At 36.8% G+C, this 14,114-nt stretch overlaps 1 protein-coding gene across 1 annotated transcript in view; it reads left to right on the top strand.

The window, feature by feature from the left end:
* Positions 1-14,114, top strand: part of CFAP47 (cilia and flagella associated protein 47) — a 230,371-nt gene that overhangs the window by 127,276 nt on the left and 88,981 nt on the right. Inside the window, exons 51-52 of the mRNA XM_063304691.1 lie at positions 4,525-4,662; positions 6,615-6,712. Of these exons, the coding sequence (XP_063160761.1) occupies positions 4,525-4,662; positions 6,615-6,712 (236 nt within the window). The remainder of the gene's footprint in view (positions 1-4,524; positions 4,663-6,614; positions 6,713-14,114) is intronic.

Raw genomic sequence — 14,114 nt, 5'->3', positions numbered from 1 at the left:
TTCCATCCTCTCTCCATTGCAGCCATCATGTTCTTCCTCTCCTCTCCTTTTTAATGGAAGGTGCAGAATGAGAAACTGGACTGATTATTTGTCATTGCCCCCTTCATGCTTCTGCAACCCCATGCTTCATTTTCTTTTCACATTTGTACTTGACATCTTTTTAACTGAAAGTGCAAAATGTAAAATTGGATTGATCAAATAAAAGCATGTTGTCCTAATCAACGTGATCAAATAAAAGCATGTTGTCCTATCTGCAGGATGTGAGAAATCTGACTCCAGACCACATATATACGTACCCATTGTAGGATAATTTTTAGCTTATTTAAGCTTAAATTGGTTAATTGATCATGCTGGAAGCACAGACAAGAGTGAAGAGGGGAAGAATTATGGTCTCTCTTAATTGACATATGCAAATTATAATATACATTTAATTTGACTCTAATTCATGGACTGGGTTACAGCATGTGCAGGTTAATATGCATAGTAAAAGGTGAGATAGGTGAGGTAATGGGTTCAAATACAGTGGTACCCTAGAGTTGAAACAAAGGGTCAAAGAAACCCTTCCTTTAGCCACCATCTAAAAACCTGGAGTTCCCAGTGCTGTGTGTTAATCCCTTATTGTCCTAGTTAGCGTTCTTGTTAACACTTTCACTGTCTCATTTCACTTGCAGCATTCTTTCTGTCTGAGTATTCCTAGCACCTTATTGATTACAGATGAGCTAGTACTTTATTTTTTCCCTGAGAAGATGTGTTTGGTAAGGGCTTTTTACCTTAACTCCCAGAATTCTACTTCAGAATCACTCTAATCTCTTTAAGGGGAAAAAAAAAATCCTAGATGGTGGCTCAGTAGGGACACCAAAGTTTTTTATAGCAGAGAAGCTATTCTATTCCCCTCCTTCCTAACTGCAGAAGAGAATATGTTTATTTGTAATTGCCAAGTATCTGACAGGACAGAATTCGCATCTGGGAGCTGTTCCTGAGGGCCAGACCCCTAGGATTATACATCTCACAGGAAATTTACATAAATCTCTGAATAGCCATCTGCAGTTTACAGCAGCATGTATGAGAGCCATTGGAAGATACTGTCAGGATTTAGTATCCTTCCAGTATATATGATGGGGTTGTAGTAATAGTTTTAGCATGCTTGTAGTGGCAATTAGGTATGTTAATTAGAATTGTTGAGCCGGCCTGAATAGCTCCAAGGTCAGCTTGGCTGGTGCTATCAGCTCTTGTTAGCAAAAGTATTTGCAGCTGGGAGTAGAAGAGTTGTTAGAGGGAAATCACCATTTAGGGAGGGGCTGGTGCAGAGGGGGCTGGTACTGGGATTTTTGTAGCAGCAATTGCACTTAGTCTGATCTTTGCCTTGGGCTGATGTCCTGTATTAATAAAGAACTCTTCCACATCTTTTGATGGCTTGTGAGGGAGAGACTCTGAATTAATAACTGAGGACCAGGACCACCACAGATACCTAGGCTGAACTTTCAGGATTTAGTTTCAGTCTCTTCTTATATTTATTCATCTCATCTAAATTTTTGAACTGTTTCTTTCTGAACCTCTGTTTAACGTTTTCTAATGGGGTTTACAATTCTTTTTCCTTTGTTTAGGAGGACAGCCTAATTAACTTTCTACACTGACAGATTTGTCTTTATGGATTGTTCAGTGGCTCATTGTTTTCATTTTAACAAAATTTTGAACTGCTAATTCTATTTAAAAGGAGAGCTATTTGAAAGAATAGTTAATTTGATCAACACAGTAAAGAGTCTATTTCCATTTCTATTTTCTTCCACTTTCCGAGAAACCCAAAGGGAAATTCGCTCTGACATAAAACTCCAGTGCAACTATACAGCTAAAAATGTTAGTAATTTGGAGATATTTGAAGAAGTTTATTTCAACCAAATACATGCCACTTAATTTGTTTGAACTAGTTCAAATCAGCTCCGTTTTTCGTTTTTCTAATTTTTCTTAAATACAGAGGGAAGCTCCAACATAAAGTACAGTATGTCTATTTGAAAGGACATGCCCATTTGAAATGATATGAAATGTAGTGAAATTCAGTTCTTAATATCTGAACTGATTGCTTAATACTTATAGCAGAATATGCTTTCTTTATTTTATTTCCTCTCATACTGTATTAATTGGCTATGCTATATTAAGTATTACTGAACTTTCTTTTATTTGATCTTCTACTCTCAATGTTATAATTGGCTTTGGTTCAATTTGATGAATAGAAATTCTGGGTGTAAGATCACTTTTTATTTCTCCAAAATGAGTTGGGGGAAGATAATAGAGAAGAATCTAAATTGGAAGAAACCCAGCCTGATTCTTCTGCTTCCTTTCCCCAATTTAAAGAATTTGTTACAGGTGAGCTGCATACAGTACAAGATAGTCTTTCTAAATTAATTTGGCAAACAGAACATTTGGAAACAAAACTGGACTCTCTCAAGACTGATATTAATGACAGATGTAACAAGTTAACAACTCAAGTAGAATGTCAGAATAAAGAGATTTAAAAAATTGTTTACAGGACATTTGGAATTGTCTTCAGTTCAGAAGTTGCAGCAGACAGAACTGAACAAGAGGAAAGCTGAATTAGAACTAGCAGAAACATTAAATTAAAGAATTAAAAATTCATATTAAAATATTAAAAATGACAGGGTGAATTGGCTGGAATGTAAATATCTCTTTCTCAAATCTGTGGCCTTGGACAGATGGAAAAAAAATGGAATAGCTATACATGTGAAAAATTTACCAAGGATTCTAGAAAAGCAAATCCAAAATGAGGAAGGAAGATCCTTCATAATATGTTTCTAGACTGAATCGAGAAGAAATATCTCTTATCACAATTTATATCCTAAATAAAATAAAGTTCTATTAAAAGCCTTTTCAATTTCTTGAAATTGTAGATGTATTACTCCTTGGAGATATGGATGGTTTTTTTCCCCCCATATGTGGATAAAACTACATATGTTTTTGTCAGACTTGATGTAGGTTTTTGCAAAATGTAGCCAGGCTTGGATGTTTCTTTGAACTTTTTGGCCATAATTCCAAAAAGTAGGTTTGGTGCAAAAACAACACTGCACATCACCAAAAGTACACCAGGATGTGACCTGCTAACAGTATAGATAGTCCCTGTCACTTTTGGCACATTCTGAACAATACACCACAAGTGTCGCCAAGGTCCAGTTTTACCTCATGTACGCTCACACTATTGAAGCTAGGGTCTGTAATCTAGAGACTATCTTACAAGCAAATTTATTTATTTATCTAATTTATCCTTGCCCATCTCCTCCCGTCGGGGGACTCTGGGCGGTTTACAACAATCGATTAAAATCATAACCATAAATACACAGAATAAAATACAGTAATAAATAATATAAATAGAGGTAAAAATAAAGAATCCAAGTGGTGAAGAATCTAATACAGTCCAAGTGTGGGAGGAGTGGTCTGTAGCAACCAACCCCATGTAGATCTATTCCCCTCTCCACCCCAAGCGAGGCAGCAGAACCAGGTCTTCAGACTCCACCGAAAGGCCAGGAACAATGGGGCCAATCTCACCTCCGGGGGCAGCAAGTTTCACAGGGTGGGAGCTACTGCAGAGAAGGCCCGCTTCCTGGAACCCCCAGATGAAATTCTCTTACAGACGGGGTCCGCAGCATGCCCTCTCTGCATGATCGGGTGGGACGGGTTGATGTAATGGGAAGAGGCGGTCCATCAGGTAACCTGGCCCCATGCCATGTAGGGCTTTAAAGGTAATAACCAACACCTTGAATTGGACCTGGAAGCAGACTGGTACCCAATGCAGCTTGCGCAGCAGTGGTGTTACATGTGCCCTTCTGGGGGCACCAAAAACAGCTCACACAGCTGCATTCTGGACCAGCTGGAGCTTCCGGATACTTTTCTAGGGTAGCCCCATGTAGAACGCATTGCAATAGTCTATATGAGAGATAACAAGGGAATGAGTGACTGTTTGAAGGGCCTCCTGGTCCAGGAAGGGGCGTAACTGGTGCAAATATATATGCAAATATACTATGTCCATGAAAATCCAGTACAATTGTAATCTGTATTGTTTTCTTTGTATTAACTGTGGGAAAGAGTTATGAATGGAAGACAAAGGAAGATCATCATAGAACCTTACTTCAGCTAGCCTCCTCTTCCTTATTACCCCGCTACCTCACAACCACAAAGTGCTTTGATGAAAAGTTCCCCAAGGGAGAGGAAAGGAGGCGGAGGAAATAATTTCTGAAGCTGTTCCAGCTGGACTCTTGCTTATTCCCACCACAAATAAGGATATTACCACAAACCTTTTTGGGAAGGATCTCAGAATTTTTAACTTTTGCTGCATTGTTGAAATAATATTTTCATTTTTTTTCCAAATGAAAAAAAATTCCATTTTTAAAATTTCAATTAAAAATTTGGATTTTTTTTCTATAATTAAGCACAATATCAACATTGGGCTGAAGATAACAATTGGTCTTATGAAACTGATGCTTTGGTTAATAGAACATCTGGTATCTATTTACTTAGGTATAATTGTATTTGTTGCTGAAGATAGAGAACAGCAGCAGTATCAACAAAACTATTTACTGGAGGAGCCAGATGGTGTTCAGTACTCTTGGAAATCATCAACAGAGAAGCTGGAAACAGGCAACAGAGAAAATACTGGTAGGTTTTTCATTACAGGTAGGTTTATTATTAGTCTGCTTAAATGTTCTATCACTCATTTTGCACTGAAATACTTATTTTATATGTAAAGCCAGATTCTCCTTAAATAATGCATTCTGCCTGATTCTAAGATAGGTATTGCTTTGTTGTTTAGAGAACATGTTTTTTCTATTTATAATCAGACTGTGGTTTTTCCCAGTGTTACAATACTGTAGCATAAATATGTTTCCATTGAGAATATATTTAATTCCAGGAAAAGTTTAAAAGTTTGTTCAGATATTAACTAAAAGGTTTATGTGATCAATGTATGCAAGTATAAATTGGCATTATGGTACAAGTGAAAATCTGGTAATGGTTCTTTGTCAGTAGATATGGTAAGAACATTAACCATTTCATTCTTTTGCAATTTTAATATTGGTTATCAGTTTTTATTGTTTGAGTTTAACATTTATGCTAAGAATATAAGGTTCTGGCTAATATTGGCTAATAACCAATATACTTTACAAAAATGTGTATACTTCTGTCAATATATTCTATCTCAGAAGTATAAATAATATAAATAGTGGCCCTCCAGCACCCCTTCTGTAGCCTCCAGAGGTCCACTGTTTTTCACATTAGTTTTTTGTTGGTGTGCTTAGAGTTGGGATGCTTTTCAAAGATGCTGAAGTTAAACTAAAAATGTCTAAGATTGAGGCAATAGCCTTGACTACAAGGCAATCAGCTGTTGGGCATGGCTTAAGTCAATAAAAATTCATTACTTGCTGTGTCATGTCAAGTTTCTGTGAAGCTTCAGTTGAAGAGAGCCTGACAGTATATAAATCAGCTATATTAATCAAATCAAATCAATCAGTGTGTGTGTATGTGTGTGTGTGTTAAAAGGTGTTTCATTGTCTAAGGCATCCAGTATGCATCACTAAGATGGCATATTGACTGTGTACCTCAGCGCATTTCACTTAGTGGCACAGTGGCTGAGGTCTCCAGCCTATATTTCAGTGTGTATCATTTAGTTAATATAGTTACTGGTTCCAAGTCTAAGCCAGGTGAGCTGGTGACTGAGGGATAGCACCATGTTGGTAATAGTCTGGAAGGTGTGGTATAAGTCTAGTCCTCAATCACTCTCTAGTGAGAGGTCAAGATAATTCAGCAGGGAATCTTGAAGAAGATGAGTTGTTTCCACCAAGTCATCATCCAAGCATGAATAATGTGTGTCACTACATCACCTCTCCTAGAGAACAACCTCTCATTTAGAATATTGGTTAGTGGGCAAAAGACATGGGCAACTGTTGAACTGTCTGGACCAGTCTGGCTATCCAAAAGAGGAAGATCTGTCTACTTGCCTTCCTTTGGCTCAGTAGCACAAAATGTCCAGTGAAATACGCATCTCAAATTTGTCATGTAAGGAAATATTTGAAAAATTCATTTATCAAACTGTTTTGGTTCAAACTTTTAAAACATCAATCAGGATTTTTTGAAATAGGTTAATTGGCATTTAAATAATAACAACTTTTACTCCAATAAGCCTAAGACAATAAATCTCTCAACTCATTCTGCTCCTTGGCAGTATATTTGAAATAGTCAGGATATTCCAAAAGCAGCTATCTAATTTAAATATTGTGAGAGTCAGTTTGGTGTAGTGGTTAAGGCATCAGACTAGAAACTGGGAGACCATGAATTCTAGTCCCCACTGTAGGCACAAAGCCAGCTGGGTGACCCTGGGCCAGTCACTTTCTCTCAGCCCTAGGAAGGAGGTAATGGCAAACCACTTCTGAAAAACCTTACCAAGAAAACTGCAGGGACTTGTCCAGGCAGTCTCCGAGAATCGGACATGATTGAATGGATTAAAAAAAAATACTAAAGTTTGTAAAGGTTTTCTATACATGAAGTGCTTGAATAAGCCTTCAGCTGAGACTCAGTTCTCGTTCTCTCTCTCTCTCTCTCTTTCATGTACTCAGAATACAAGTCATCATGCTGCAAAGTGTGGTTCTCCTTGGACATACATAGTATGCCATCACAACCAGAAAAAATTCTGGATGTGGAATGTGCAGTTCTGGTAAGTCAGCTTTCATTAATAATGGCAGAAAGCATATCTTAGTTGTCTATTTCATATGGTGAATTGTGATTTTACTGATGAGGCAGGATGCATACTGTATTTTCTGACTTACAGGTATCTCCTTAATTCAGAGAGACGTCTAATTGCAGCTCTGTTTTATGGTGTGAAAAGAAAAAGAAAGAAAAATTGCTTAGACAAGTGTTCTGGTATCTTTTTATTATACAGTTTAGGCCTTGTATAATATCTTTTTTGGAGATGGCCTTTTCATAAACCCTATCACCTACGACTGTAGATTATTGTAGTCCAAAGCTGCTTTATGCTTATCCTCAGATAATTCTGTAAAATTTTATATTTTCTAATCCAGCATGCACTATTCTAAGATAGGAGTACAGTGAATGTTATTTTTTAAAAAATCATAGAAGTGTGTGCACTGTCTGTCCATTCATCCATCTTTCAATCTGTTGCTCTTCTTTAATCCTCAACCATCATAGCTACTGGCTGTTCTGTTTGGCAAATTATTGGGGCAGAAGTCCAAAAGATCCAGAGGACATTGGATTTGAGATGGCTGCTCTACATTTGTTGTGTATAATGTTACTGTTTCTGGTTATGTTGGGCTTACTTTTTAAATGTTGTATTATATAGGTTATGATTCACTGCTGTTACCCAATAGATTTTTTTTCTGAAATAAATTTCAGAAAAGAGGTATGAAATTTTGTGCCATGATTATAAAATAGAGGGATTAGCATAGAAGTTTCACATATAAGAAATGTCTTCTCATCATAAAAAATGTCAGGCTCGGGAAAACTCAGAAATCTTGCTGCTATTTTATGAAAAGTATAGAAACAGTGATAAGAAAATATTAATGAGAATAATATCAAATGAGAACTGATGGTTATTGTCAGAGGGCAGGAAAAGGGACAGGAACTCCCTAGTCATGGGCATGCAGTTCTCCTCTACTTACAGTGATCATTAATACATACATTGTAGGAAGAGAGCTACTGTATGTTACTCTACAGCAGGAAAAAATCAGAAGGAATAAGGTTTTGTGAGCTGCAGCTCGGGTAAGATGCCTTTCAATAAAATGTTTCCGTTGGAAAAGGTGCTACCAGACTCCTCCTGATCATTAGTATATACAGTGGCCTTAGCTTAATAAACCGTGCATATGCAGTTCAATTTCAAAAAGGACTTTTTACAGTGTCTTAGCTGTTCCACTTCCTCCCTCCCTCACACAGCTTCTTTCTGAGCTTTCACATTTGGGCTTGCTTCTGTCCTAGAGAGGAGAACAGGAAGGGGAAAAAACAACTCTTTTCTGAGCTTCTTGGATCCTAGCACCTATGTTAACCTGGTTGTTTTACAAAAATGGGAGTCCTTTCCACCAGTCAGTTTGCTCAGCGGATCTCTCGCTTCATCTGCAGATTACTCTTCCGTGATACACACAGTATTGCCAGTCCACACTCACAGAACAACTCCTGGAATAACTAACAACCTCCTCTTCCATTTCTCAATACTTTTAGATGTCTACGGCTGTAAGGCAGATGTGCCTGCGTCCAGATGTTTTAATTTTGCAAAGAACATCTTGATATCTTTGTTACAGTGAGCCTAACTACCATTGCATCATCACAGGTCTATCAGGGAAACTCACCCTATTAACCCCCCTCTCCCCTACCTCCCTTAAGACAGAGCTTGAAGGATGAATTTGAGCACTGAAGGTAAGTATTATTAAACTGTTCCTGAGTGGAAGGGGCTAATTACTCCTGTTGAGCGCTGGGTCAAGGGACAGGTATTCCGGGATAAGTTTCAAAGCAGCACTACCCTTACAACTGTTGAGGCTATGGCAGTCTTCTGTTATGACTGGGTGGTGGAACAATCACTCAAAGCATGGTAATGGATGGTACTTCCTCCCATTTTATATTCCAGAAGGAACTGAGGAGAGAACAGTTTGGGATGAATAGGTTGAACCACAAGTCTGAGGGAATCTCACAGTTCTGGGAAAGTTGACATATGTCAGAGCATTGAGCTTATGAATATGTGTCTGTGTGTGTGTGTGTGTGTGCGCGCGCGTGTGTGTGTGTGTATATATATATAGTGCCAGGGAAGGCAAGGATTAACAGATTATAGATACATTGTAAAATATGAATGACTAAGAGTCATTTTGTGATATAAACTAGGACACTTCACAAAGTTAAACTGAATTCTGATATTAAGGGAATCCGTTTGCAATCCACTTTAAGTGATTTAAGTTTAGTTTGATTCTAAAATTTTTAAAAAGTCGGTGTTCTGTATCTTTGCATCATTCCTCTAAATCGTATTACGTCTGTCTGTGAATAGGGGAAAAAAAAAGAAAGAAATTTCCAAATCTGGAAAGAGATTGGTGATGATAGAAGACCAATAACTCCTTTAGAGATATCCCAGGATTATTGGGATTATGCTTTAATTTTGAAGGGAAAAAAATGGACAGCCATGATAGTATATAATACTTTCTGAATTTTAACTTTTTTGTCCTGGGCTTATTTTTGTTCCTGTATAACCAGCTTGGTCTTCTATCCAGGATTCCTCAGAAATCTTTGAGAAAATCCTTCCCAAGCAATAATAAGTGTTTTAAAAGCTTCAACACTCTAATGGTTCTTTACTCTCTTACATGCCAAATAATTGTCAGGCTCCCTGAACTGAACTCAGCAGATGCTTAACATGTCATGGCTAGATAAAAATCTTAACTGAATATTAGACTGAAATCATTTTAAACAATTGATTACTGTCTAATAACATGAGAGTGCAATCCTTACATCTGCCATAATTTAAATCTGGTGCTTCTTTCTCCTGTCTTTCATATGATTTAACTTTTTTTTTCTTTGCTTTGCAATTTTCAGCTGTGACGTTAGGCAAATGATGACTGTTGACATAGCTGCCATGTCTGCCATGAGAAATTCTGGCTCAATGTGGCTTCTAAGCCACCATTTGGATACTCCTGGTTCAAAATATAATTGATCCTGGGAAATATATATTATATATTTAAAATATATAATCCTATACTATTATACTTTAAATAAAACACACACATAGAGATACACACATTAGGGATGTATGAATATTGATATTTCTTACTGTCAGTTTATATATTCTCAAAATTTATGAAGTGATTGCTTTTTCTCATAATTTTTAAATCTTCAGAGGGTTTTTGTTGTTGTTTAGCTGATATAAGAATCTTAATGCTATAAATGTTGTTTATTGTTATTACAATAAAATCTGTACAGAATCAACTGGATTAATTTATCTTGCCAGCTCATAAGAAGCAACTATCAAAAAAGAGAAATACACTATCTCTAGAGAGAAAAGCTTTGATTAATACAGAATAAGTGCAAAATAGTACAATAATCAGTTCTCTGATGTATCAGTTTAGGCCTAGCATAAATCAGAGCACAACTATCTTCAAATGCAAGCAGGAAAGACCAAAAATATAGTAACCAGAACATACTCTTCATTGTATAGTTCAATGTATGGATATTTATGAAAAGGAATTGCTCAATGGGCCTTATGTATGTACACAAACATTCAGATTTTTAATTTGATATATGCTTCCTCTATTCTTTAAATATAAAATGGGCTATTGATTTCCCACTCTGAATATTATAAACCTAATCCCAGTTTATAAATTCATACAGAAGAAGCTTGCTTTAAACACTAGCAGAAACAAGTCCATAAAGCTTGTTTTTTTCTGTATTATATTGCTCTGAAATTCCACAACTAATTTACTGAATGAGATGTTGAAATAGCTACAAGTCTTTTTCCTCACTAGTATCAATATGCAGTAATTCTTAGTAACTGAAACGATATTAAATTTATTTGGCTTTGGGACACTTACATTAAACGCATCATAAGATTATTAATAAATTATCATGATGATAAGGATTTGTTTTTTTTAAAAAATACAAAAAACAATTGCATCTGCTGAGTAAAAGTTCTTAAAATGAGGTAAATATTATATAACAAACCCTCCGTCTTAAGCAGATTTTGACATACAATACTATTTTTTGAAAAGTCACGAGTTTCAACACATTTCTATCTATTAATACAAAATTAATTAGTGTAGTAGTATTAAATAACCATTGCAGCATAATGTAGGTGCTCTTGAATAACTTTCACTGAAATTTCTGATTATAGAATTTGTAGAGAAGGACAGAGCATCCTGACATCCTGAGTAGTTATTTAGATTATGATGATGCCCTTTCAGCCATGTTTTTTTTAACTTTGACCTCTTTCTCTAATTGAAAGGGGCCTAATCTAAATAAATTCTAGATCAAGATAAGTGCTTTGCAACTTGGATAAAAGACTCTGAGATGTCTGATAAGTACTTATATGGAAATAACTAAACCATGCAAGCCCAGTTGTATGTTTTATTTACTTCTCAGTATGCTTCTGTAGTTTGCTACCACTATTTCATCCTAAAATGTTAATGAAGGGCCACAAAATTTAAAAGCACAGAATAAAAAAAAACTTAGGTAGTTAAAGGAAACAAAAGCTAAGTGTTTGTGAATATTTATATAAAGCAGAGTAATGGTGAGCAGGATTCTATGGAAGCTCATTGTAAAATGGAGATCAAGATGGGTGGGAGTTCCTAAAAAAATGAGATGTTAGAAGAACAATTTCAGACAATTCCAATGAAGAGAAAAAAAATCAATAAAATTCTGCAAACAGTAAAGAGGAAAAAGAGAAAGAAAGAGAACTCACAATTCTGGAAATGGTGTCAGAAAAACATGCTTAGAAAGTGGAATTTTACGGTATATTCCTGCTAGCAAACCTGAAAGATGTTAAATCATACCAACATCCAAGCTCTTTGTCTGCTCACATTGATGGGTTCATAAGGATAGCCTGGAGGACAAGGCTTATTCTCATGTCCTCCATCCTAAGATAACCAGATGTCAAATTTAAATCTCTTTGGAGTTCAATATATCATATACATTGTTTTAAGAGGTTGTTTAACCAATCACAGAACAGGAATGTGGAATCAGACCCATTAGCCTGAAGATTTTCAGCCAAAGATCTCTTCTTGTCAAATAAAATACTATCCTGTAGGATTAGAGGAAGCAAATCTCTTCGAGAAAAAAAGCTATTTTTTTTTTAAGTAAATGGATTATACTCTTATCTTGCTTGTACCTGCCTCCAAATGTAATAATGCATTTGATATTTATTGGGCTGGAGACAGTCCTGAATGATAGCTCTTAGGAATTTTGACCCCCCCCCCCCCCACACTTACTTTTCTCTACAGCCACTGCTGTGGATCTCCAGCTTCAAATCTATTTTGGCCTAGTACTACCTGGCTGGCCGGTAGTACTTCCCTTTCCAATCTCTCTCATGCTATGCTTTCATTCACTTATACCAACCTTATTGTTGGAACCTGATAGTATCTTATTTATTACTTTATCAGTGTCTCCTATCAGGGTTGCAGCATCCCACTTCTCCCACCAACTGTTTCCAGTTCTGATAGAGATGGTACAGACTTGACAGAACACATTTAGCTACCTTTGGAAAAAAGAGTATTTTATTATGGAAAGGTATACAGATTAAACTAGCTTCTTTACACAAATAACGGCATGAATTCTTATTTGTTAAAGTTCTAACTTGCATCTCTCTATATTTCTAGAGGTTTGCTCTTTTTCATATTATAACTTAGCTTATATTTTACCATAACTTACCTTGGCTTTCTATTGTTCTGTGCTTTATTCTTTATTCATACCGATGCATAAAAACTTAGAAACGTAATTGTTTCTTGTATTTGCATTATTTCCTTATAATTCTGATTTCTACTCTGTTCTGATTTTTATCTTAGATTACAATGTTAAACACTGTTCTTTTCTTCTATACCTTCAGGTAGAAAATCATCTTCCTGGAATTTTCTCCATTATTATAATTTTATTTTTATTATTAGGCTTTAGCTTCTTTTAATCATTATTTTCTATTGTTGTTTATTCGTTTAGTCGCTTCCAACTCTTCGTGACTTCATGGACCAGACCACGCCAGAGCTTCCTGTCGGTCGTCAACACCCCCAGCTCCCCCAGGGACGAGTCCATCACCTCTAGAATATCATCCATCCACCTTGCCCTTGGTCGGCCCCTCTTCCTTTTGCCTTCCACTCTCCCTAGCATCAGCATCTTCTCCAGGGTGTCCTGTCTTCTCATTATGTGGCCAAAGTATTTCGGTTTTGCCTTTAATATCGTTCCCTCAAGTGAGCAGTCTGGCTTTATTTCCTGGAGTATGGACTGCTTTGATCTTCTTGCAGTCCAAGGCACTCTCAGAATTTTCCTCCAACACCACAGTCCAGAAGCATCTATCTTCCTTCTCTCAGCCTTCCTTCTTGAGTGTTTTCCTTCTTTGGTATGGGGATATAAGTTGATTTTTTCCAATCTGATGGCCATTCTTGTGTTTTCCAAATTTGCTGGCATATAGCATGCGTTACCTTGACAGCATCATCTTGCAAGATTTTGAACAGTTCAGCTGGGATGCCGTCATCTCCTGCTGCCTTGTTATTAGCAATGCTTCTTAAGGCCCATTCAACCTCACTCTTCAGGATATCTGGCTCTAGCTCACTGACCACACCATCAAAGCTATCCCCGATATTGTTATCCTTCCTATACAGGTCTTCTGTATACTCTTGCCACCTTTTCTTGATCTCTTCTTCTTCTGTTAGGTCCTTGCCATCTTTGTTTTTGATCATACCCATTTTTGCCTGGAATTTACCTCCGATGTTTCTAATTTTCTGGAAGAGGTCTCTTGTCCTTCCTATTCTATTGTCTTCTTCCACTTCCGCGCATTGCTTGTTTAAAAATAATTCCTTATCTCTTCTGGCTAACCTCTGGAATTTTGCATTTAATTGGGCATATCTCCCCCTATCACTGTTGCCTTTTGCTTTCCTTCTTTCTTGGGCTACTTCTAGTGTCTCAGCAGACAGCCATTTTGCCTTCTTGGTTTTCTCTTTCTTTGGGATGTATTTTGTTGCCCCCTCCTGAACAATGTTGCGAACTTCTGTCCATAGTTCTTCTGGTACCCTATCTACTAAGTCCAGTCCCTTAAATTGATTCTTCACCTCCACTGCATATTCCTTAGGAATATTAGTGAGCTCATATCTAGCTGATCTGTGGGTCTTCCTTAATCTCTTTAGTCTGATCCTAAATTGTGCAAGAAGAAGTTCGTGATCTGAACTACAGTCAGCTCCAGATCTTGTTTTTACTGACTGTATAGATGTCCACCACCTTTGGCTGCAAAGGATGTAGTCAATCTGATTTTGGTGTTGTCCATCTGGTGAAGTCCATGTATAAAGCCGTCTCTTAGGTTGTTGGAAGAGTTGTTTGTTATGCAGAGTGAATTGTCTTGGCAAAATTCTATCAGCCTATGTCCTGCTTCGTTTTGT

The sequence above is a fragment of the Candoia aspera genome, chromosome 5 (assembly GCF_035149785.1).
Source record: "Candoia aspera isolate rCanAsp1 chromosome 5, rCanAsp1.hap2, whole genome shotgun sequence".
NCBI classification, from domain to species: Eukaryota; Metazoa; Chordata; class Lepidosauria; order Squamata; family Boidae; genus Candoia; species Candoia aspera.
Note: the sequence above shows the minus strand (reverse complement) of the source record. Positions and strands in the feature narration are given on the sequence as shown.